We start from the raw sequence: 24,383 nt of genomic DNA on the forward strand, positions 1-24,383 counted from the left end.
TGTATTCAGTACATATTCGTAACTCCTGCGCTGCACAGCATCAGTGTTTGTATGCATAGATGTGTACAGCTACTGCATGCTCAGTCGGTCGGTCGACTGAAGCCCGAGCGTTCGTGCAGCTACTTACTGTACCTGAACCAGAGGGGAAAGGTTCTTCTGTCTTTTAGAAACACCTGCCTATAATATGATCCACACAACCGAGTTGAATGGAGATACACACGCACAGTATAATCACATCAACAAAGACAATGACGACACACAAATAGAAGACGTGGATGTTGAGAACATGCAGAGAGAGAGAGAGAGACAGAGAAAGAAGAGGGAGGGGGAGAAAACGAAGTGAAGGCACTGGCTGATGTTTAATGGAGGCATTCAATATATTGTCTTCACACCCAACAATACAGCCACCCTTGGATAAAGTTACTATATGAATTGAGCATAATAAGTGGGTTTGTCTTGTATAAAAGGAGACACTGGGCTGTCTTTATAAGCAGCTGAAATTGTGAACTCAAACAGGCCTGACACAAGCAGAAAGAACACAAACACACAATACTTACAGCATCAGAATCCACTTTGTCTCTAGATCCACGGCTACCCGCCACCACAGACTCCAGCACAGCCACCCAGCGCTGCTTGTCAGGGAAGCTGGGAGCCATGAAGTAGATGGACTGGCCTGGCCAGCAGGTGGTGTGGGGATGTGACTCCAGCTTCAACACATACGGTATGTCTGCACACACACACGCACAGAAAGATGGACTGAATGGCTATCTCGCAAACAGCTTAATTTCACAGCTGAGCAGAACGGTCAACATTTTGGTGCATTTTAAGATTCAAAGTATAAATTGGGCATGATGTGGATCTAATTTAAAATTTGGGGGAGAGGATGATACACTTAAATCCTAAAAATAGGCTCAGTGCAGCGGGACTAGGTGGTATTGATCCAGTACCTGACTTGGCAGTGTTGATGAGCTCAGAGGCTCCAACAGCTCCGTGAACGGTCACCTCTCCATCAGGCAGATAGAGCTCAAACTCCTCCTCCAGCTTTATATAGTCTAGCAGAAAGAACAAACAAACACATTATTATTTGATACTGCTGTATTGATCTACATGGTAATATAAAGCCTTAGATGATTACAAACTGTCGCATTATGGGAATGGATAAACTGTCATGTTTAAAATGTACTGACCTTCTCTGGGCTCAGTATCATAGATGGATACTTTGGTTCCATCAAGCACCACATATTTCCTCTCCCAGCCCTGCTGACCACGCTTGCCATTTCTGTGTGAGCAAACACACAAATGCACTTTACTATCAAAGCCAAAAAAAACACATGGTTCATTGTCAGTATGGCAGTACTGTCGGATGTTACCGTGGCTGCTTCATCCAGCCCTCCAAGCGGACATGCCCACTGGCCTCTTTGACCTGCAGTGCAGGAGAGTTTGCCTTTTCTCGGCACAGAGCCTCTGAGAAGTGAGTGGCATACTCGGCAGGCAGACCGCAGGTGGCCGGGAGACACGGTGAGCACTTAGGGTGACACAGGGTGTTACACTCTGTAATACAACAAGGCGAGGGGGGGAGAAGAGTCTCATAAGAGGGGGATTATATTGCAATGTTAAGAGATATCTTCACATTCAGTATTACCAGCTACAGTGCAGGGTACAAACCGAGACAAGTGGCAGCCTGTCGTCCAAAGTGCACCGTGTCCAGGCAGACAGCACACTTGGCAGCCCTCATGTTGAGGCCCACGGTGAAGCGATGAGGGATGTTGTGATGCATTCTCTCTTTCACGCGACGACCAAACTCTGCAATGCAAAAAAAGTGAAGAAGAAGTGGGCGGGGCTAGGAGTTACTGAAAGAGAGAATATGGCACCAGAATATTTCTGTTACAGGCTAAAATCACGAGTTTCAGTTTCATCTCCAGGCAGCATGTGGTAATTTGAATAATGAATTAATTATTTCTAATTTAGGATATTAGGTATATTCATGTTCCAGTCAAAATCAGATTATGCATGCCAATGACCAAAGCATTACAAATGTTTCTGGGCGAAAAGCTACCTATCTAACCATATGCTATCTAAATCAAGACTCCAGGAATGATGCTGAAAAAAAAAAGAGGAGTACATCACGTCAAACTTGACCTTTAAGATTAAAGGCTTTGGTTAGCTTGACAACGGGACAATAAGACAGATACAGTATGATATGAGCACGTGTGTAGCATGTGCAGTATAACATGCATGGAGATGAGCTCATGCATGTGAAATGACAAACTGTGGTGACTGCTAACTTACTTTCAAAGGTGACCCTCCTCTTTTCTGTGAGGAGCGGAGAGGAAAGAGACAGAAAGGAGAGAGCAGTCTAACAATAGCTATGTGAAAGCGAAGGAACATGGACAGGAAGGAACCTGAATCACAAAGCAAGTTCAACTTGGCCAGGCTACTGTAGTCGAAACACGTGTCTGATGAAACACACATCGTGGTCCATCTCATGGTGTTATAACGTATGGTGCTGTTAGAGATTCAGTTGGTCTGGGAGGTGGTCTAAATGCAGTATTTTTGTCATAGGATGATTTTTATGGAATTGTTTTTCTATTTTCTAGGAGATGGGCTGTTTACACATTTTGAGATGATACACTGAACCTGCTACACAGCTGTGATGTATGCAGCAAAGGTAGAAAGCCTGGATTAAAACCAATGTTACCCAGCTAATCCACTACTCTTACTTTGTGAGACAGGCCCGAGCAGGGTTACAATGTTAGCTGGATATATTCACAGTGAACAAAAACAAAACAGAGTTTTTTAGTTCAGTCCATGTCTCTAGTTTGGAGCGAGCTCCAGGTTTAACATGCACTGAGCTAAATTATCCAACTTCATAATCCTGCTTTGTGAGACAGGCCATAGAAAGAAGACACACACACATAAACACACCACATACAAACAAAATAAGGGAACAGAGAGTCCATTTGGGCTGAACCTGATAGCGTAAGGGTGCACACTCGTATGGGGGGCACTGTACAGCTTCAGAACAGCTAATCCTAGGTTCAAGTTCAGGCTGATTAAGTTTGCCTGTGTGCTTGTTTATTAGTTCAGTATGTGAGACTAACCTTCGGGTGTGGAGGTCTCCTTGCAGCGGGTGGAGGGGTTGAGCAGGCTGCTGGGGTTGGGTTGATGTTCTGGGGATTTGACAATGGCCGACATGAGGATTTGATGTCGAGCCTGGGCCGGCGTGGAAGTAGCCACGTGTTCCTGGGCTTTGAAATGAGCCGCTGTGTTCCCATAAACAAATAAAACAACCTACTATTAGACCAGTAGCAGCTATTAAGCTGGACATTTCTTGCCCCCCTTACCAAAAACCCTGTTGCTGTGCTGCCTCACACTGGGACCTACCCTCTTCTCTGAGGGATCGCAGCTCTATCCTCATCTTCTGCAGAGCCTCCTCCAGATCCGCGCATCTTGAACGCTCATTCTCAAAAGCCAGTTTCATGTCACCGTACTGCATGGGGACCGCTGGCTGGGCCTGTGGAGCCAGCGCCCCGTTAGTCGTGGTTCCTACATCCTCCCGACGCCGTCCGAATATACCCTATTCAGAGAGGGAACATGTTACTAAGACTGTGCAAGAATGAAAAATGCAATACATACACGTTTTGGATTGAAACCGTTTATCAATCTAATGTGGCTTGAAGGTGTCGTAAAATGTTTCCACAGACCTTCTTTTTCTTGGTGGGCTGGTCCATTTTGGCTTGGAGGAAGTCAATGAGCTTGGTCTGCTGGGAGATCGTCCCCTCCATCTTCACCTTCTCATGGGAGTATACAGCCTACAGGAAGGAAAACAAGTCTTCAGAGAAGGAAATACCACTGAAGACTACCTTAAACAAATTCCCTTTGAGGACACATGAATCAGGATTTCCTTCATCCTCCTGGTCCCCTGAGGTACCTTGTTACTTGCCAACATCATTGGCACTATTCTAATATCTCTCCCTGGAGACGGCTGTATTTCATCAGATTGCAACGGTATTTTCATTGAGCACCTGTATATTCTCCAGCTGGTACTCCAAGTCGGTCCTCTCAGTCTTGAGCATGTCGGTCTGGTCCAGGGCGTCCTGCAGGCCTTGGGTCAGACGGAATATGTGGCTCTTCTGAAGGTCCATCTGCTGCTGCAGCTTCCCTTGCTGTGGGGACACCAGCAGACCGATATTTTAAGTAGGAAATCAGATCCAAAATCAGCCACATTTCAGAAGCGTAGCAAATATAATTAACTCAATTAAGAGATGTGTCTAAAACAGACATTTTTTTAGCCAATTGTTTAAAGAAATGTTATTGAAACACATTTCTTTAAACAGTTGGCTAAATTCTCTCCTTGGTTTCAATATTTTTGAATGAGTGAGTTATAGGGGAAAAGTCCATAACATAAACGTAATTTAAATGTAATGAATAGAGGTGCGTTTCACTTTCTACCTCTTCCATCAGTCTCTGTTTCAGTTCTCTCTCTGTCTCCAGTTTCTGCTGTAGGCTGCGGGCGTTCATCTCCAGCATGGCGTGCTTCTTCTCCAGATCATTGAGCTGTGAGAATAGGCGAGTGAGTGCGCGTTAAATCGTTGAAACAGAGTTGAATTCCACCTCCATAAACAGTGTGGAATTTTCCCGCTCAGAATGAAAATTAGTTTTTTTCCACTTCAAGGACTGCAGATGGGTTTTAAGTTAGATCATAAGTACAACACAAAAACACTTGTGACTCACAGTATCAGACAGAGTTTCAGCCTTCAGTCTCTGCTCCTTCAAGGCCTGCTGTAAGGCCATTATCTCAGCCTTGTGCTCTTTGACTGCCAGCTCCACTGCCTGGCGAGATTCAGTGCTGCGCTGGTCTGCACGCAGCCTGTGAACAGCACAACAGCAAGTCTTACAATAGCAATACATTTCTATGTATATACACGGTGTCATTCTCATGTATAATAACTGTGTAAGTACATTTAAGTGTTCACGTTTCTACATCACCTGTTCTGCTTCTCATTGTCCAACAGTCTCTGCAGGTCTCTGGTGCGTCTCTCGGCTTGGCTTTTTTCGTCCTCCAGGGCTCCTCTCCAAGCCTCCCACTGCCTCTCCTTCTCCAGCAACTCGTCGTTCAGAGACTCCAGCTCCACTACCTGCTCCTCCAGCATGCTGCATGTGGTCTTCAGTGTCTCAATGTTCTGGGAGGATAAACGAGCAAAAGTGAAGAGAACATCTTTCGCAGCTTTTGGGCGAAACCACATGATTGTTGCCTCTCCTGCATTTTCAGTGGCGGCACACAGTCTCAGTATTATGAGGCTTAATGATTATATTAATCACATGTTCGGTCTGCGACATGAGGATAGAATTGATTAAAAGCACAACTAGACTTGATACAATATTTTTAACTTTCCACTATATTTAACCAACATGAGGTACAAAGTTAATTATGTTCAGGCCCTTTAAGCATTTGTGTGGGTGGGTGTGTGTGTGTGTGTGTGTGTGTGTGTTACCTGTTTCTGGTTGTTGAGATGCATCTCACGGTCAGACACCTCCCTCCTCATCCGGTCCACTTCCTGGCTGAGCTGCAGCTGGTCCTCCCTCTCATCCGAAGCTTCATCAAGCTGCTTGGACAGGTAGAAGTTCTGGCGGTTCAACTCGGCATTCTCCTGACTCAGCTGTGTAAGCTGCTCCTCCAGGTCCGTGATCACCTGAGGCAAACCCAAACAGGTAGAGGTGTTAGCCTAAAAAAACATTCAAGTAATAGCACTGCTAGGCTACTGAAAACATACATCTTTACAATGAGACTTAGCAATGTGTACATTGAAGTTTCTTCCAAAATATAAAATAGGATCTCTTTGATGTTTTATTTGAAAGTTAAGGGAGGTGATTTGTTGAACGTTTTGCATTAATGTTATCCATCTCTGTGTTGTTGATGTTAATTAAGTTACAGTAAATATGCATTTGTAAAAATATATGCATTGTATGGACTCTTGGAGAATGCCAAATGAACGCCCGCTGTGGTTCGTTGACAAAGACTTGATCCAGTAGCTTACAATGCTACATTAAAATGAACGTTTAACGCTGAACATTAATCACCATATATTCAAATGTCTGGTGAAACCTTTTGAAAATCGTTCCGCTGCTGCTGAAAGCGGAGACAAAAGGCTGTGGCAGCACTTACCGAGCAGCTGTCTCTCAAGGCATCAAACTTGCGCTGAATATCATCTCTGTGATTCTGTGAGAAACAAGAGCAAAAAAATAAAAAATACAACTGCATCAGACCGCTACATAAAACAACAAACAATGAGGCTGTCCGTATAATTCAAAACAGACAGGAAACTTAACACAGCCTTTCCTTACTGCGTGCGTAACACAGATTGCCTACATCTGAATGTTTCTGCGTACCTGCATTCTATGAATGACTTTGATTGCACACATGTGTGCTTGCACGTGTTTGTCTTACCCTGAGGGCGGTGATCTCCTCCTCAGCCTCAGCGGTGGTCTCTTCCAGCTCAGTCTTTGCTTGTTGCAGCTGGCTCTCGAGGGCCAGACGTGCCGCCTGCAGGCTGCTGATCTGGGACTCGCGCTCCTGCAGGGAGAGGGTCAACTCTGACACCTGTCTCTTGATCTCCATCTTCTCTTCTTCATGTTCTAGGCCCATCTACAAGGAAACAGGACTAAGGTGAATGCAGTGTATATCACAGTATAAATCAGACCTGAAGTAATTGCATGTAGTTTTCAGCATGTTTTAGGCTCCTCTGTAGTAGCTCAGATATTAGGGCAATTGGAGGGAATCTAAAAACTGTTTAAAATCAATGTAGAGGACAGCTTGAAACTATTTGACCCACATCGGCCTGATTTGCTGACATTTTATGCTATTGTTGATGTGAATTTGAAACTATCACTTACAAATAAAACTACATAGAGGCTACTTTTGTGTCTAGTAGGTTAAAACACATTTTAAGACTTTACAGGAACTTTTCTTGATGCCATCCTAAAGTGAAAACCATTTTAAAAAATCCAAGTAATGAAACAAAAGGTGAAAAACTATCCAATTTAATGTTTTTTTCTGACATTAAACAAGCTGAATGGGCACTAAAGGAAAAATAACAGAAGGAGAATAATTAGAAGACGTCAGGGGGAAACAAGTTCAACTAGCAGATATAGAAATGCAGATGCAAACTCTACGATTAAGAACAAAAGCACAGAGAAACCTAAAAGTGCATGGTGAAAACTAAGACCTCTGGTAATTGGATTTAAACGGTCATACTTCTTAAGACCTAAAAATAGAATAACTTAAGACCCTTTCAAGCGTTTTAAAAGAACGCATGCACACCCAGCGCTGGTAAAGTGTCCTAAAACATAATAAAGTTAAGACACAAGGGTGCATTTATCTTCTCCATATAGTTATGACTGTTACAGATATGGAGCAATGGATCTCATCTGAAAGTACATATTCGTGTGTGAGAGAGAACAGTATGTGTGTGTGTGTGTGTGTGTGTGTGTGTTTGTATGTGGGAGTGCAGACAAGCCAGCAATTAGTGCCAATCCGTGTATCACGTCTCAGTGGGGATGAGTGTGTGGAGGTAGAGATATGACATCCTGTCTGCCGGTAACAGCGGCAGACAACACACCAGGGGGTGAGAGCTCTCAAACAGGACAAAAGGGGGCATTGTGGTTCCTCAATTACGTCAAATCGTCTGTTTTTAGAGCAGCTTCGAATTGGGTGCACACCAGGTAATGGATATTATAACGCATTTCTCAGAACGGCGGGGACACATTATGTACATTTAAAACTCCCCACTCTAGTAAATGCATTATCAAGTATTTACAGGCGAGTGCCATCTGAAATAGGGAAAAAGAAAACCTTATTTTTCTCGGATTACATGTAACTTTGATGTATAAATGTTAGACAAATAGCATCTTGCTCAAGGATACGTCTGCGGGGTGGATGCTTGACAACATGCGGGCCTTAACCCCTGTAAACTATTTGCTGGCCATGCAACAATGCTTTATTTTCATATGGTTAAGCATATTCTCACCTGTTGCAATGCAGCTACACTGTTCTAGAGATAACAGATGAAGGCTGTCGGCTCCACTGGACCAGCAGATGCAGCCTGACTGTGTACAGGCCCAATGGCAATCGTATAGACCTACAGCAGTTAATTAGCCGTATATCTGAAAGGGATCTGAGCTCGCTAGCTGATCGGCTGACTTAATCCCTTTTGTGGATTGCGATGCTGTAAGGCTACATTCGGTGCTAGTTAAAGTGAATTACTTAATCTTGAGCCAACAGATTCTGCCTCGTATCTCTACTTCCTGATGCCCACCTCCCGCAGCCTGCTCTCCAGCTCCAGCAGCCGCGTCCTCTTGGTCTGCTCCTGCTGACTCATCTTCTCCAGGTGCTCCTCCAGTTTGGCGTTTTGGGCCTCCAGCTTGCCCGCCTGAGACTCCAGATAGAACTTTTGCTGCCGAAGCTCTGAGATCATCTCCTCCTGGGCTTTCCTGAGAAAAATAAACGCAAACAGATGCCTTTACTTTGGCTGTTTAGAAGCAGACATCCCTCAAGAGAGAGATCCATCACATTCATTTAACATACACAAATATTTAGATTAGAAGTTTAGAAAAATGCAAATTACTAACATAAGCAAATATTTAGAACAAGTCTCTTTAACAACATCAGTAACCAGACTTTGTAAATTCCAGTGACGACATTTACATTATACTAACAGAAGAATGTTAATATTCCTTAAAGTACTACATTTCTAAATTAAGATTACTTTAAGCTGCATTTTCTGTATTTAACCTGCGATACATTTTGACCTGGCCACTTGTGGGTTAGCAGACACAAATTGTGAACACAACATTGACTTATCATCATGTTTTAAGTGAGAGTAAACCAAAACAGTAAACTTGCTGGCTGGAAATGAGCTTAAACTCACAATAAAACTCTGTTCAGCTGAGGGCAGAGATTGAGATGATTCTATGTAGGTTCATAACTACGAGTGATGAACCTCTCACATTGTTACACTGTTTTCATATCATCATTTGAGTTTGAGTTGATCATAGTTAACCTAAGAGATGATACACAGCTACGGCACACAAAGATGTGCGCACTAATGAAGAAATTGGAGGCCGAAGGCGATAGAATCAGTGTGGGCAGAGGGTAACTCATGAAAGCACAGTGTGGGCAGAGAGGGTCTAGTTAACTCACATGTTCTTCTGGGTGTAGATGCTGCTGTTAGCGGCCAGCTTGTTGGCCTCTGACAGCTCAGAGATGCGCTGCTCCAGGTTCTTCATCTTGGAATTCATAGCATTAATGGTCTGTGGGAAGAGGGCGACACAATGACACGGTGAAACATCCCAACTTAGAGGCTCAAATCCTACTAAGAATCATGTTACACACATATTTCAGCAATAGCATTTATTTTATAGGAAACAGAATATTGTACTGCAGTAAAATCCTATTAGAGTCCATTAAGGTGTTGCCTGAATCTTCTACTGTCAATGTCAGATGAGTGCCTCTAAAAGCTTCTTAACTGCCTCAATTCTACCACATTAACCAGATTAGGACTTGAGCCCAGGGTTTATAGTGCAACATGAAGTATACTACAATTTAATCCAACTATACATTTCAATACATTTCAACCACTATGACAAATTACTGCGTAAAGAAACAAAAACACATTGACGGAGTCTACTTTTCAAAGTGGAGAAAGGTATCATATCTACAAGCAACTTCAACCCATTGAGACATTTAAAGCACATATTATCATTGAGAAAGAAAAGATTATATACATTGCTGCTGTTTCTACTGTTGCAGAATTACTAATTACTCAAAACTATAGTATTAGACATTGACAATATACAATCTCTTAGTTTTTAAAAATCCCATCTCAGTAGAAAATGTAGTGGATATCATTCTCAAAAAGCCTGTTGAGTTTCCTTACGGCTTTCTGTTCACTGATAAGTTTGCAATTCTCCCGGGACTCCTCCTCCTGCTGGGCTTTCCGGACCTCGAGGCTCTCCTTGTCAGCCAGGTCCTCCTTCATTTGGGCCTCCAGAACCTTCAATCAGACAAAACCAGCAAACATTACACACATGCCAGTGTTGACGTGACAAAAATCACGTTTAGGTTATAGTCTGCAATTTGCTACGTGAGAAAGCAATCATTAAAAAAAACAAAAAAAAAAACTGACATGGCTGTAAATGTACAACCTGGTGTGGAAGCTGTAATTAGTGTGGCGTCAAACCTCTCTGTAAAACATGCGACAGCTCCGACTTATATGACACCACAGTGATATAAAATGGCAGGACTGACAAGGAATAACACACACACACACACACACACATATATATATACTGTATATACATATACAGTATATATATATTTTCAGTAGTCTGGACAATATAAGGCTGGCCCACCTTGATCTTATCGTCATAAAGCTTCTCTTTTTGAACCAGTTGGGTTTCCATCCTGTGGGCTGTCGACTGGGCATCCCTCAGGTTGTCCTCCAGTTCCTGGAGTGCAGCATGACAATTATAACTGGACACATCTAACACGACAAACATCAATTCAAAATACACTGCAAATGCCTCACATTGATGTTAATCATGCAGTACAGCTTTCATTTTTTAGCATACAATCACAGTAATGATTAATGTAGCCTAAAGCCCTGCGTTTAAATGACGGCACAATCTACTGAAAAACAGACATCAAAACATCAAATGCATTAAAATCAAAAGAAATGAAGAAACTTGCATTGAAAAAATGGAAATCCATAAGTCGGCTGGTGCGGTGCCTGCTCATGTTGACACCGGTTAAATTTGGCGTATGTTAAAATCTATTTATGTAACGACACCGGTAGACGAGTAGCCACTTGTGGGGTGCTCAGCTAGCAAAGAGCTCTTCAGACAGAACTGTGTGTCGAGCGTACATGTGTGTGTGTGTGTGTGCTAAGATAACTGATGAGGAATAGATTGGGAGAGGGCAGGATGAATGGGAGGGGTGGAATTAGGGGCTGAATGGGTCAAAGTATTAGCGAGCCTTATCTGTAGTTCTCTCACCAGGATCTTTTCAGCCATCTGCTGGATCTGCTGGGATTTGGTCTGAATGTCATCTTTCAGCTTATTCTCCCGCCGCTCAACCATCTCCAGCCTCTTTACCTGGTTCTCCAGGGTCTTCCTGCCCTCCTGCTTACACCCAAGAAAGAATAGCATAGAATACAATAGAGCTAAATCACACAGATACTTTCTCAGTAAACAGCAAACAAACCAGTGTACTTTTAACAAATGTGCAGGATTCAGGATTGTGGGTTTACTCCGGTACCTCTGTCTCTCTCAGGCGGCGTTTTAAAGTGTCACTGGAGTCGGTTTTGCCTTTTAGGCGCTCCAGGTCTCTTTCCAGCCGCTCTTTGGCCTGCCGGACATTCTGCAGCAGCTCAGTGGCTTCTGTGCTCGCTTTTACTGCCTGGGGAGGTCAAGAGGTCAACGGCCGTTAGTGGATCCCAAGACAAACCTCTCGATACACTTCCAGCAACTCCGACCCACTGAAACAAAAAGCTCCTCTACGGAATAAACGAAGAACTACAGCAGAATGCAGAAATAGGAAAAATGTTTCTGTGTAAATTCTGTGTGTGTGTATATATATATATATATATATATATATATCCACTGTATTGATCTGCCTTTCAGAGTATTAGGAGAGACAACTAATTCAAATAATATGTGATGTTTTCTTATTACATAGTAAGAATGAATTTACCTTGGACAGTTTGTCCTGGAGCTCCTGGATTTTCACCTGCTGCTCAGAATTGGTCTGAAAATCAAACGCACAGTGAACTCGGTCAGAGAACTTTTATGGCGACAACGACTCTAAGCGTGAAGATCGATATGAAATGCCTGATGCCTTACCTTCTCTAGTTTGGAGAGAAGCTCCTCCACCTCGGCTTTACCCTGCTCTTTAGCCTGAAAAACAATATGGCGTATCGTGAATGATCAAAAAACAAACAAACAGACAATCCATCCACTTTCTAGTGGCTGCAGTGGTGAAAGGGCGCAGCAGCAGCCGAGGCAGCAGTTCATCCAAACTCACACTGAGGTCCACAATGACTTCAAACTGCTTTGTTCTAGAATATCTTGAGTTTCCACCTGGACTATTGGTTACTATCAAGTGTTGAGAATCTGTAAATCAGTGGCACATTAAGAGTTTTCATTCCTGGTCTGAAATCTGAATATCACATTTTTAAGAAGCACAATAGTAGTGTAGCCTCAAATGTAATGCATTTTACAAAAATAATATTTAGCATTTAAGTCCATCAGTCTGTCAGAATAACTGGACTGCAACTTTATATTCAATAAAGCTGGATTGATGGCATCACGTTTGATCAGGCAGAAAGGACAGTGTCATACATATACGGGCTTTGCAGATTATGTGCTTGGCTCTAATGAGCTTTGACTTCAGCAGTTAAACCAGGCTGCGAGCGATGAGCTGACACACTTGGCTCATCTAAAAGCAAAGGAAAATAAAGTTTTAAACTTATAAAGAAGACCAGCTTTTATTTCCCATTTCCCTCATCAAAGTGCAGTATAATGCACAGTTGTGGCCCTTTTTTTATAGCTTCATACATATAATGTGAATCAGTTATCTAGCTGGTTTTTGATGTTTGCAGAACACACAATGTTACAGCTTTTTTTAAGCATACAGTAGAGTCTGAAAAACAAACATAAACGTGGACTTTAGATGGTTTGAAGACACATTTCCTCGTCATCTTCTATTCTAGGAATATTCTACGAGGCGTGTTTCACGGACACAAAGTGAAGCCTGTTACTTGATGCACATTTGCATAGCGTGACCTATAAGCGTCTCTGATGCAAACATACCTTCTGGATTTTCTGCTGGTATTCCACAGCTTTCCTCTTGAGATCCTCACTCGTTTGCCTGGAGTCTCGAAGTTCAGATTCGTAGAGGTCGCTGCGGCGCCGGGCAGCGGACAGGTCCTCCTCCAGCTGCCGGATGGTGACCTGCATCTCCTCCAGCTGAGCATGGTACTCCTGCGTCCACAGACGGCACACAGTGGTCATCAGCGGGGAGACGAAAGTGCCTTCCAGACACTGACTGTACATTCATGAACATCCGAGTTCAAGTTTCATGCAGTTTAGTCACGTTCAGCACCACTAGGATGCATCATCTCACAGCGTCTCCTTCATATAAACACACATGTTGTGTATTGAACAGCTGATTGAATTGTGACACCCCAATAATTAATACTTTGAAACTTGCCCAAGGACTTCAGGCTGTGATGATCACACTCATTCTGTTCAAGCTGGTCACTTTTTAACATTTTTCTTTCTCAATAAAGGAAATCTGCTGAGTTTGCTGAGGACATAAAAGATTGTACAACTCTTTAATGGTATTTTTTTTAACTAGTGTACACCTTTTAGCTGGTGTACGCAGTGGGTTTTTCTTAAATACATTTGCTGGTGTATTCATGCTTTTCCTAAGGAAGAAAAATAACAGGTTTTTATGTTTAAGACACAGTTTGTTCGGAACAGCCTGAACGGAGGAACTAAGCTCTTAGCGAGGGCAACAATTTGCTGCAATGCTATACAGACAAAGATGTACCTCACAGATGTGCTGACACGGGTTCATTGTGCAGTGATCTATAGAAACTGCAGTGACCGTTTATCACCAAAAGTGTCAAAATCAAAAGATAACAACTCAAGGATTACCACTTTAAAGCTGTAGTCGGACACTTTGCACTAGAGAGGCTAAAAGTGAAAAGAAAAAAAGAACTGCTCATGTCTATAACAATCTCTGCAGAGACGACATGTTATACTGATGCTGGTTAAACTCTTTGATTTGTCACCTGTGCATAAAATAAATAGCATGTTCTGTCTGTTACAGCCCAGATTTCATTCATTCAGCGGAGTGTTTGTCTGTAAAAGTCTTAGACTTTCTAGGACACCCATGTCTACTATGCATAATAAGCTGCATGTTAGTTTTAAACACTCATAGATATTCAGAATGCTTTATAACAATAATCATAACACATTATAAAGCATTTTATAGTTACTTATAAGGTCAAGTATCATAATACTTCATAGTTGCTGGTCACTTACAGACATTTCTTTTTGCAAGGATCATAGTTTATCATAATTTCCACAGTTCTAATACATATATAGTATGATCAATTTATGATGCATTATAATCACCGTTATGATGAATTTTAATGTGATTATAAGTTACTCTAAGTGGTAATTATTTAGTCAAATGAAAATATATTTTGTGTGTTTTTACAAAGATTTACTTAAAGCAAACAATGACCACTTAAAGCAACACATAATGTTATAATGTATTATAAAAGACAACTATGGGAACTATAACACACGATGCTCCCTGCAAAATCTCAGTGAGTAAACCAGCAATTATGAGGTATATGCTTTATAATGCGTTATGATTGTTGTTATAAAGTATTATAAATAGGTATGAGTGCTTATATCTATAATCATACAGTACTATAAGCAAGTTATAAGATAAGATATAACTTTATTAATCCCAAGGAAATTCTTATAATGCATAATAAGAATGGTTTTAATGCATTATAGAAATGTCCGTCATAAAAAGAGTCCCCTTCAATTTGAATCTTGATTGTTGAAAAAGAAGAAGAACACTATGTGTCATTCCCCTGGGAGGAGGGTGGGCGAATCACTTGAGTAATGATCAAAGTCTCCCACAATTCTGTGTCTTGCTGGGGCGACATCTGCAGGGATGACCTTCACGAGTGTCGAGGACCAGGGAGTCCTCAGAGGGGAAGCCCTGCCTGTGCAACACCGACACGCTGACAAGAGCAGAATCTCACCGCAGCGTCGGTTGCTCCTTCATAAGCTATGATCGCACATAGACGACACCATGGAAAGTAGAAGAATCTCCTCAAATGAAAACGACGGCTCAGTGGAGGAAGTACGGAGGCATTTCCCCCCCCTTTCAGTACACATTTCTAAGTATAAATACCTTGAAGTGTCAATAAAAGAAATCTCCAACTGCACCACATCATTATCGCAATGAGAGGGAGGAGACGGAGAAGATTTACATACTTGCTCTTTAATTTCCTGCAGCTTGTTGCTCTGTTCGCGGATGTCGTGCAGCAGCTGCAAGGCCTTGTCATCCTCTCTGGAGACCTCCACGCGTGCCTCCTCTAGGCTTCGCTTCAGGCTCTGCAAACACATATGCGCGCACAAGCTAATGGCTGCTGTTCCTTCAAATCAATACTGGTTATCTGAGGTGTTGAGGACAGGCGACACACATGAGCATCGTTATGTTTAAACATTTCTTTACACACACACGCACACGCACACACACGGTCGTTGTTATTATAACTCACGCTGCATTCGGTAATGTAGGTGGCGAGGTCTTGCTCCAGAATGCCCCTCTGGGTCTCGGATGCCTTCAGCTCCACATCCTTCTGGTGGAGCACTGACTCCAGGTCAGTCATTTTACGCTGGAACCTGGAGATCTCCTGGTCCATCTGAATCCACCAGAGAACAGAACAATTACCAGTTTCATCGCAACTCTACAGAAAGTCGACAACTCACAGCTGTTTTTGAATGTTAATGGTTTGTATTAAAATGCGGCAGAATCGTACAGCCACTTAAAGTGGTTGTTTAAATCAGCGAGAACTGTTCATCAACCATAGATTTTGATGATAGCTGAAATATTTCACATATTGCCCATCCAAGAATGCTTCACAAACTGTAGTTGATGATGAACTTGGCTAATTACAGCAGCACCAGAAGCCTGTTGATCTGTTTTAAGCCAGTCAACCAGAATAAACACAGAACGTCTGGTAATAAAACCCACAATTGAATGGTTTATTTTGCTCAAAAACAAAGTGCAACAATACGGAAATACAAAAATACAATTTCATAGTTTCCAGTCAGCCAACAGTGGTCTTACTCTAATCATCTCCGTCAGGCCTGATGGAGCTGCTCTTGCATTTGAAAACAAGAAGGATTTGTTCGTCACAAAGGATTGTGATGAAACACTGAAACATGAATAAAAGCATGAAAAGAAGCAGCTTAAAGAACAACCTCACCTTGTGACATTTGTCTTGAGTTTCTTGTAATTCTTTGCTTTTAAGATGCAGCTTCTTTTCCATAGAGTTGGTCTTAGCAGGAGAGTTGAGGCCTGCAGACACTGACCTGAGAACAACAACATATGCTCTTTAGTATATAGTATAGTTAATGCCAAACACAAATACTACCTGCATCATCTGCGTAGCAAATAAGCATAAACACAGCGCACGCAATTCATTTATTTGCAGGACGATTTGATATACTAAGACTGTCCTTTACCAAATTCAAACAAATTAAGATTTTTGCAAGCATACACTAATACAGTACTTCAAAAGTATGTGTCTATTGTGTAAGGAAGCGGGGAGCAATTCAAATATCTCAGATTTTCAAATTGTATCAACGATATCGCGACACAAACAGAGGATACCTACAGGTCTCATGTCATGAAAGCATGTAACAGCATCGCAGCTTTATTAAACTGGCTGAAACGCAGACAATACAAACACCCACACATTGTAAATGAGCAACAGACGCGGAGACAGTTTCCTTCATAGGAAATGTCTCGTCATAACAATAAGCATATCGACAACAATAACATGAACAGAGCTGTTTTTTTTAAAGCATCGCGGTTCATTCAGGACAAAACAGCCGTGTGGACCTGGGAATGTTTGCTGTTAGCCTGAGAAAATAATGTGACAGGAGAATGGTGCTATGCTGTTGGTCTACACAGAGCTATGTAGAGAGTCCAAAGCACTCATTCTTCTTGTTTATGTGAGGCGATGTGCTATTTTATTTCCTTTCTTTTGGGAATAATTTAGAGCACAGAGTCGATTTTTTTTCACCTCTCTCTTGACCAGAGAACAAGAGGAAAATCCACCACGAACAGAAGTCTTCTAAATAAATGAATGGGTCTGTTTGAATGAGCTCATGAATACAGCAGAGATCTTTAATAAAGTTGACTCAGACTGAGTCACAGTGTTAAAAATAATCACGAAAAGGAAGCGCTGCTCCCATCGCCTCTCTACATTGGTACACGCACACGCACGCATGCACATTTTCATAGGAATCCAGATTAAATGAGAAGGCGTTCCAGCAAGCTGAATCTGTTGCCAATTAAAAATTTATGTTAGGCATCAAAATTCATAAAGTTCTCTGGTGCTCAGCTGAATCGTTTCGGGGGGCTACTGTAACGATAATATGGCAATTTAAACATCCTCAGTTGGAGGTTTTCTGCATCGAGCTGCGTGATGTGTTTTTTTTAATCTATCTGTTCTCCCTCTTAACGATCTACTGAATCCAAGCTGAGTGAGTATGGGAGATGGATAGATGTCTTCTTCCCTTCCAACTGTTCTGGCACACTTGCGTATGCTTTAAAATTGGAGCAAATATCAATAATGTTTTCAAAGGAAGCATGGGTAATATTTACTGCAAAATAGGAAATAAATGATTTTACAAGAGAGAAAAGCCAGGCCACTTTTCCTGGCAGAGGAATATGATAGATGTCTCTGTACTGTGGAGGGAAAATAAATGAGGAGCCGCTGCAGACTGCATTATTGAAGAGTATCAAACAGAGACAGGGACGTAAAAGTATGCAAGTAAAGAGGCTTTGCAGCAGCGTTCAGCTAAAACTAAAATAATACAACACATACATTAGCCCGGCCATGCACACACTGACCGAAATGCAAACGAACACATAAAACAATGTTGAAGAACACGCTAACTAAACAAACCCCTCCAATCATACTGCAGATGCAAGCACAAAATGGGGACCACAGTAGACTAAATGCAGTTGATTAGTACGCTTAAGGGGGAATTGGCCACCTCTTAATTGGACGTCCGATCATTGTTGATGGTAAATGTAGTCGATTGAAGCAATAAATTCCTCAGTGTGTGCTGTATTGACCGAGAAAGCCGCGTTTACAGTTTGGATGCTTCCTGCGTCCGTGTTTGACGTGACAGTGAGGAAGAACTACAGGCTGCTACTTCAGCTTGGATTTCTTGTCTCCATTTTTTGGGGGGGAAACCAGGGAGCGCACGTGCTCTAGATGCCACTCAGAAAGAGAACTTCCTTGTTCTCTTTGTTGTGTTGCAAACAACAAACATTTCCAACAACAACATTGAGTATACGGCCAACGAAATGTAGCAGAGAGAGGCAGAGGCTGCGGCCATGCGAGAGCATTTGGCCGGGGAGGACCCTCTGAGCGTGAATAGCTTTGGCGCAATGCATCCTGGTACTTGAAGGCACAGCCGGCACGGCTCTGCAAGAAGGAGAACTTTGATTTCTCTGTCAATATAGCGAGCACTGAGGAACGTATTGCTTAATTGACTAGAATAAGGTTTGTTCAAGCTTGTTCTGGTCCAAAGTTATCTCTAATAATAGGACATTATAACTTATAACATCTTAGATGTGACAGGTTACTGAAACATTTTCTTGCATTTGTGTGTGCATTGTGTTTTTTTGCTGTGCAAAATTATATTTGCCAACATTCCACACGGACAATGTGTGAAATTATATGTAGTAAAGCACCAAATTTAATCTAAATAATACAGAGTTTAAACACAAATGAACAACTCTGTTTCAAAAAATTATAATAATTTAAAAGAAAAAGAAAACATACGAGCACATTTTTTTTTGTTTCTTTTGTTGTTGTGGATATTTTGGTCTGATGGTGGCACTAGAGGACGTGTCAGAGGGTAATTTAAAACATAAGGAGCCGTCCTCCAAAGACCACGAATGTCCTCTGCAGATTTCTTGAAAATTGAGTTGTTAGATTCTGAGATTCCACGACGAGGAACGATTGTGCCCAGATGATGGCGCTGAGGAAAAATCTGTTGCCTGGTCAATTGAATAATTAGGAATCATCCTCTGGGGACTATGAATGGCCATCTGGCAGTAACCATGCATGGCAATCTGGTCAGTAGTTGTCAATATGTTCTGCTCTCGACCAAAAGTGTTGAATGACAAAGATATACTTGTGAAATACATTGTATATCATTTATTTCCTCAAAAACGCAGGAGTTTATAAGCCTTCATTAAAGCCACCTTTCAAAGATGTTTTTTGAGACACTAAACCACAGATAGCTTCTCGTGAATTTGAGGCAAGCTGTTAAGGGGATTTTGTTGTTGAGTTTGACTAATGAGGAGTCAGACGGATAAGTTCACACAGAATGAAAAAAACAAAACAGAATAGCAGAAACCCTGAAAATGCATGATTAGCATTCCATTATGCCTGGCTCTGGGTTCATTTCTCTTTCCTTTTTGGCATTGTAAAGAACAATGTGTGTACATGCATATGCATGCATCCACACACACACAAATCTGAGCTCCTCTTAATCAAGTGCAGCGAAGGAAATGACTGGCTTCAGTAAAAAAAAAAGAACCATGAACAGATGACTGATGGTGTAACAGCAAGGGACAGAGACATTAGAAGAGGGAGAAAATAAGAGGAGGCGATGAGACGGGTAAAGATGGGGGTGGGGACTGGGAGAAAAAAAAAAAAAAACACATCACGGTAGTAACCATAGAAATAGATTCTCTCCCACAATCTGAGCTCTCATCCCTTTCCCCGTCTAATCTGCTCACCCTTTTTTCTTCCCTTTCTGTTGCTGCTGCTGCTGTCATGATCCGCAGTCTCCAGGACCATTAACCTGCTAGAGCACTGCCATGGGGCTACCGAATAGAAACCCATCCTCCTTCATTATTATCACAGGTTAAGAAGCCAAACACCATTAGGGATAATTACAGTCCCAGAACCCCATGCTATAAAAAGGAGCCTTATATGCTGCACAGTAACAGAGAAAGCACAATAACAGCAGTGAGGGTGGGAGTGTATGTCTGGGGGTTCCACCTCTCGGCAAAACCTAATTGACACACTCAGCCGCATACCAATCAGCGCCAACGGCAAGACAACGCCAGCTCACATCCTCTGGTCCATTCATTTAATCTATCTATGCATCGGATCAACTACGTGCAAACCCCAGAGCACAAAAAAACAGGACTCGGAAGAAGAAAAGCACAGGAGAACCGGGGGATCCCTCCCCTCCCTCGTCTGACACAGCATATGGCCAAACCCATTTTGGCCCCAACAGGCATAACGCTAATGACAGGGACACAACACCAGCAGCCCAGAACGCCACAATAGGTCACCTGAAACAAAGCTACCTGGAATATGTTGCCAAAGTAATGAGTCTAACCTCAGAACAGCAGCCAACGGCATGGGGTCTTTACCCAACAAAGGTGTGTTAGAGAGGTGTATGCAGGAGGTCTCTGCGTTGACTCCAGGCAAGAGAAGGGGTCGTCTTTGTAAAAAAATAAATAAATAAAGCCAAACAATGCCAAGTAAACAGGTAGCACTTACTCGGTTTTGGCCAATGTTGTCAACGCTCTGCTGAAGAACCATCCTAGAAAGGGAAGATCCTGGCCCTGGAAGCCCGCTGGCAGAGCTCCTCGCTGGGCTGCTGAGGCTGGCCGGGGGGCTGCCTGCTCCGGCTCCTCAAAATTAGAGGTGTCATCTTCAGCGTGCAACGCAGGAACGAAAGGCGGGAGAACTGCAGGAGAAAGGACGGAGTGAGAGAGGGCAAGGAAAAAAAAGACAAAAAAAGAAAAAAGAAAAAAAAGAAGCAGCGACGAACAAAGTAGTAACAAATAAATGTGCAAAATAAAAACACAACAAGGAGAAAGGGGAGAGAAAGGAAGGGAGGAGGAACAGAGCTTTGGGAGCCTAGAGTGCGGTAAGTCGCGCGTTGATGCACATGCTGCCTCTCTGTCTGTCTATCCCTCCCTTCCTTCCTTCCTCCCTCCTTCTCTCTGTCTCTCTCTCTCTCTCTCTCTCTCTCTCACACACACATGCTCACCGCTCTCCCTCACTGCAGCAGAGCAAGCTAATCAGCTGGAGCCAAAGCTGAAGCATAAAGCTCTATCTGTGTCCAATTATCAATAAACCAAGTCCATATTTTTAATACAAACAATGTTTATCTATAAGATTCTTTTTTTAAAATATTGTATTTGATCATTTTTACTCAAATTAATTCATTAAAATAAAAAATAATAACAACTCTTCTCTTTCAACACACACACAGACACAAACAGCTCGTGCACCCCAAACACTGTATCATAGTCTGCTGATGACCAGGAGGATTTTGAACAAACAACTCATTAATATTCAGTGTTGATAGGAATAATATAACTGGAAAACAGCTCAGAGGAAAGGACCAGCATAGTAATGTTTGATAATCGCTCCAGAATCACAAAAAGAGGAGGGTTTATTCATCCCAAGACACGAGGTGTTCTTCTGCAAAGCAAAATAAACGATGCAGCTACACGTGTGTGAATTACAGAAGCACCACTGAGCTGCGGCTCCACACAACATGTCCATTGATGAGAACGTTATGGGTATGTGTTTTCCCGAAGCCGGTCAGGTGAAAATGTCAAACTGTCATTTGGTGCAGTCTCAGGTTCGGTGGCAACACGGATGACACAACAGACGCACGCACACGCACACACACACAGAGAGGGCGTGTGGTGCTGCTAGCGTAAAAAGATCTGTGCTGCGTCTGTTGAGAAGCAGATGAGTTGCAGATCTTTACTCTGTCTGCCTCGCTTCTTGCCTCAGCCTTCCTCCCCATTCCAGTCAGGAAAGAGCTGGCCCACTGCCAACGGCACACACAATCTCATTATTATACTACCGACTACAAAACTGGCAATGCAATCGTTGTTTGTTGTCTATGTGCAACAACACACACACACACAACACACTAGTGTATATGATAAACAACATTGATATTTGACAAGTAGTAATGTATCATCTGGCCAGTAGCGTGATTACAACATCATTTCGAGCTAAATTGAGCATTTTCACTGGAAAAGGCAGAAGAACAGAGTCTCGAGTGAGAGGGCTCTCCTCACCTTGTCTTAAGTGGTTCCAGTCTACACTGGAGAAGAAAGAGTGACAGCGGAGTCCCTGGAAACCCAATCGCTCCGTGGCTCCACAGAGCAAGCTCTGCAGCAGGTCTACAAACGGCTTACTGGCCCGCGGCTCCTCCGGAATCTTAAGGAATCGCTGGAGGCAAAAACACGGACAGGAAATAATTACACAATGCCTAAACTGATCAGGTATTAGTTCAGGTAAATAAGACTTATTTTCATTCAGTGAAACTGGCCTTTACCATTACAGATCAGATACAACCAGTGACCAATGACAGTGCTTGTACCTGAAAGTTGAGGATGTTGTGGATTGTCTTGGTGGACGTACCACCAGAGAAAGGCGACCTGGCATAGATCATCTCATACGCCATGACCCCAAGGGACCACCAGTCGCACTCCACCCCGTAGGTGCTGTGAAAGCCCCCGTTCATGGCTGCCAGGACCTCAGGTGAGAGGAAGTCCTGGGTCCCAACAGGCACTGTGGGAACTGCCACCTGGAAACGCATTAATACAAAAAAAACGATCAATGTCAGGCATCCCGAAGTCAAGACATAGAGCGAACTTTGTAATCTTCTTACCGTTTTGTTTGCAGTCAGCCTGGCAGCTGATCCAAAGTCTGCCAGCTTAATGTGACCGGTCCGATCAATGAGAACGTTCTCCGGTTTGACGTCTCTGCAAGCGGATAGTTCAGAAGGGATTTGATACTGCTTTTACAGAGCCGTTTGTTGCCCGAGTACCGTAATATGTCTGCCGCTCTGATGATAATTGAATACATTTGTAAACTCCAGCAATGTTTTGCGTTACATAACATCACACCGAGTGCTCCAGGTTAAATTACAATGCTACATTTCTCATGTCCAGTTCATGTTTCCCTGAATCATGTGCATTTGGCCTTCCACTGAAAACAAAAGAATGACATTTAGCGAGGCTCTATGAGTACAGGTAACAGCTTTGGCCCTATTTCTTCAACCAATATTGTTCCTCAAAGTGTGCATCAATGAGGGGTTAGATTCATTGGCTGGTATCTTACCGGTGGACATATCCCAGCTGGTGGACAGCGTGAACGGCCTCAACCAGCTCAGCCAAATAGAACTGAGCCATGGACTCATCAAACTGGTCCTCGTATCGGTTTAGCAGGGACATCAGGTCACCGCCTGGCAAGTACTCCATCGCCTGAAGACACATTTTGTATGCAGTCGTTAACCGGCGGTATAAAACTACGGCGGGCATGGTAGCAGTTTGAATGAATGCGGGTTTGAATGTGAATAAAATGAAACGGGTATCACACGCTGTTGAAACATTGATGAATGCCTAACAAATAGGCCTATATTTAGAAAGAACAGCCAGGCAACAAGTGTAGGACCACATGTGTTTGAGCTCGCATCAAATCTCTGTTTCAGCTCAAGCTTATAGGACGGTGCTCTTCATTATAGATTCGGTTATGCAACACTGAATACTATTGCAGATGTAGCTGTGATACTGCAGTCAAAAGGATGGTCTTTCTTTGAGAGCTAAAAATACACCAACAAACAACTGCAACATCCTTGTGGTTCTGTGATCATGGGCAAAAATAAGACTTTTTTTTTTTTTTTTACAGTCGAAGCAATTGCCACAACAACAAAGATATCTAATTGAGCATCTCTAAAGTTTGGAAACACAACAAATCAACCTCGGTCACGTTTGACTTACTGCCGTCTGCACCCTGAGATGAAAGGCATTTGTCTGGCTGATTTGAGCTGCATGGCATCAGCCGCGCAGCCACAACAAGCGAGGGAGCCTCTGGTGCATGAATGGCCGGCGAGTCTGAATGAACGGGAGCATTCTCCAGTGTTACCTAGCAACAGGGAGACCGGGGTGCTTCTCTGACACACGGATAAAGATGGATGCTTTGTATTTTCCTCCACGCTCAGTTAGGGGAGTGGGGTGAGACAAGAGGGGGGAGTGAAAAGAGATGGAGAAAAGAGAGAGAGAGAGAGAGAGAGAGAGAGAGAGAGAGAGAGAGAGAGAGAGAGAGAGAGAGAACGGAGACATGAAGGAAGGTATAAGGAGAGGGTGAGTGTGAAAGGAAAGCTAAAAAAGGGCAGCAGACAAGATTAGGCTGCACTAGGAAGGAAAGGCTTGTTTCCTGCACCCTAAGCCAGCCTAAAAGGGTCATCAGAGAAAATATAGATTCTCTGCGAGGTTAGCAGCCTCCGCGATGCTTACGCTGAACGTTCTCTCTGAGGAGAACATTTACACTGCAGAAGATTAGACTATTAGAGGGACACTAACAATTTGGGAAATATGCCTGGTTACCTCCTTAACTAGAGTCAAGGGAGGTGATCATTATTAAATCTATCCACCTTAAGTACAGAGATCCGGGTGGTGTTTCACCTAGAAGAGAAACACAACAAGCTTTGGG

The 24,383-nt window shown here is 42.8% G+C and overlaps 1 protein-coding gene across 8 annotated transcripts in view; it reads right to left on the reverse strand.

The window, feature by feature from the left end:
• cita (citron rho-interacting serine/threonine kinase a) overlaps positions 1-24,383 on the reverse strand; it is a 36,182-nt gene that overhangs the window by 8,099 nt on the left and 3,700 nt on the right. Inside the window, exons 1-35 of one of the 8 annotated variants that reach the window (XM_031846218.1) lie at positions 23,672-23,744; positions 23,013-23,155; positions 22,561-22,654; positions 22,270-22,476; positions 21,965-22,118; positions 20,418-20,607; positions 16,080-16,185; positions 15,369-15,512; positions 15,082-15,201; positions 12,868-13,038; positions 11,899-11,952; positions 11,750-11,803; positions 11,315-11,455; positions 11,053-11,181; positions 10,411-10,506; positions 9,936-10,052; positions 9,200-9,309; positions 8,316-8,490; positions 6,449-6,646; positions 6,167-6,220; positions 5,496-5,693; positions 4,990-5,183; positions 4,735-4,870; positions 4,453-4,557; positions 4,026-4,166; positions 3,705-3,812; positions 3,385-3,577; positions 3,102-3,263; positions 2,290-2,313; positions 1,666-1,803; positions 1,371-1,551; positions 1,188-1,279; positions 948-1,052; positions 558-727; positions 133-177 (exon numbers count right to left, since the gene is read on the reverse strand). In XM_031846218.1, the coding sequence (XP_031702078.1) occupies positions 133-177; positions 558-727; positions 948-1,052; positions 1,188-1,279; positions 1,371-1,551; positions 1,666-1,803; positions 2,290-2,313; positions 3,102-3,263; positions 3,385-3,577; positions 3,705-3,812; positions 4,026-4,166; positions 4,453-4,557; positions 4,735-4,870; positions 4,990-5,183; positions 5,496-5,693; positions 6,167-6,220; positions 6,449-6,646; positions 8,316-8,490; positions 9,200-9,309; positions 9,936-10,052; positions 10,411-10,506; positions 11,053-11,181; positions 11,315-11,455; positions 11,750-11,803; positions 11,899-11,952; positions 12,868-13,038; positions 15,082-15,201; positions 15,369-15,512; positions 16,080-16,185; positions 20,418-20,607; positions 21,965-22,118; positions 22,270-22,476; positions 22,561-22,654; positions 23,013-23,152 (4,446 nt within the window). In that variant the 5' untranslated portion in view covers positions 23,153-23,155; positions 23,672-23,744. Of the gene's footprint in view, positions 1-132; positions 178-557; positions 728-947; positions 1,053-1,187; positions 1,280-1,370; positions 1,552-1,665; positions 1,804-2,289; positions 2,314-3,101; positions 3,264-3,384; positions 3,578-3,704; positions 3,813-4,025; positions 4,167-4,452; positions 4,558-4,734; positions 4,871-4,989; positions 5,184-5,495; positions 5,694-6,166; positions 6,221-6,448; positions 6,647-8,315; positions 8,491-9,199; positions 9,310-9,935; positions 10,053-10,410; positions 10,507-11,052; positions 11,182-11,314; positions 11,456-11,749; positions 11,804-11,898; positions 11,953-12,867; positions 13,039-15,081; positions 15,202-15,368; positions 15,513-16,079; positions 16,186-20,417; positions 20,608-21,964; positions 22,119-22,269; positions 22,477-22,560; positions 22,655-23,012; positions 23,156-23,671; positions 23,745-24,383 lie in introns of those variants that run through there. The other 7 variants (XM_031846165.1, XM_031846156.1, XM_031846191.1 and 4 more) reach the window with 7 other exon arrangements.

The sequence above is a fragment of the Anarrhichthys ocellatus genome, unplaced genomic scaffold (assembly GCF_004355925.1).
Source record: "Anarrhichthys ocellatus isolate YVR2014 unplaced genomic scaffold, GSC_Weel_1.0 scaffold1, whole genome shotgun sequence".
Lineage (NCBI taxonomy): Eukaryota > Metazoa > Chordata > Actinopteri > Perciformes > Anarhichadidae > Anarrhichthys > Anarrhichthys ocellatus.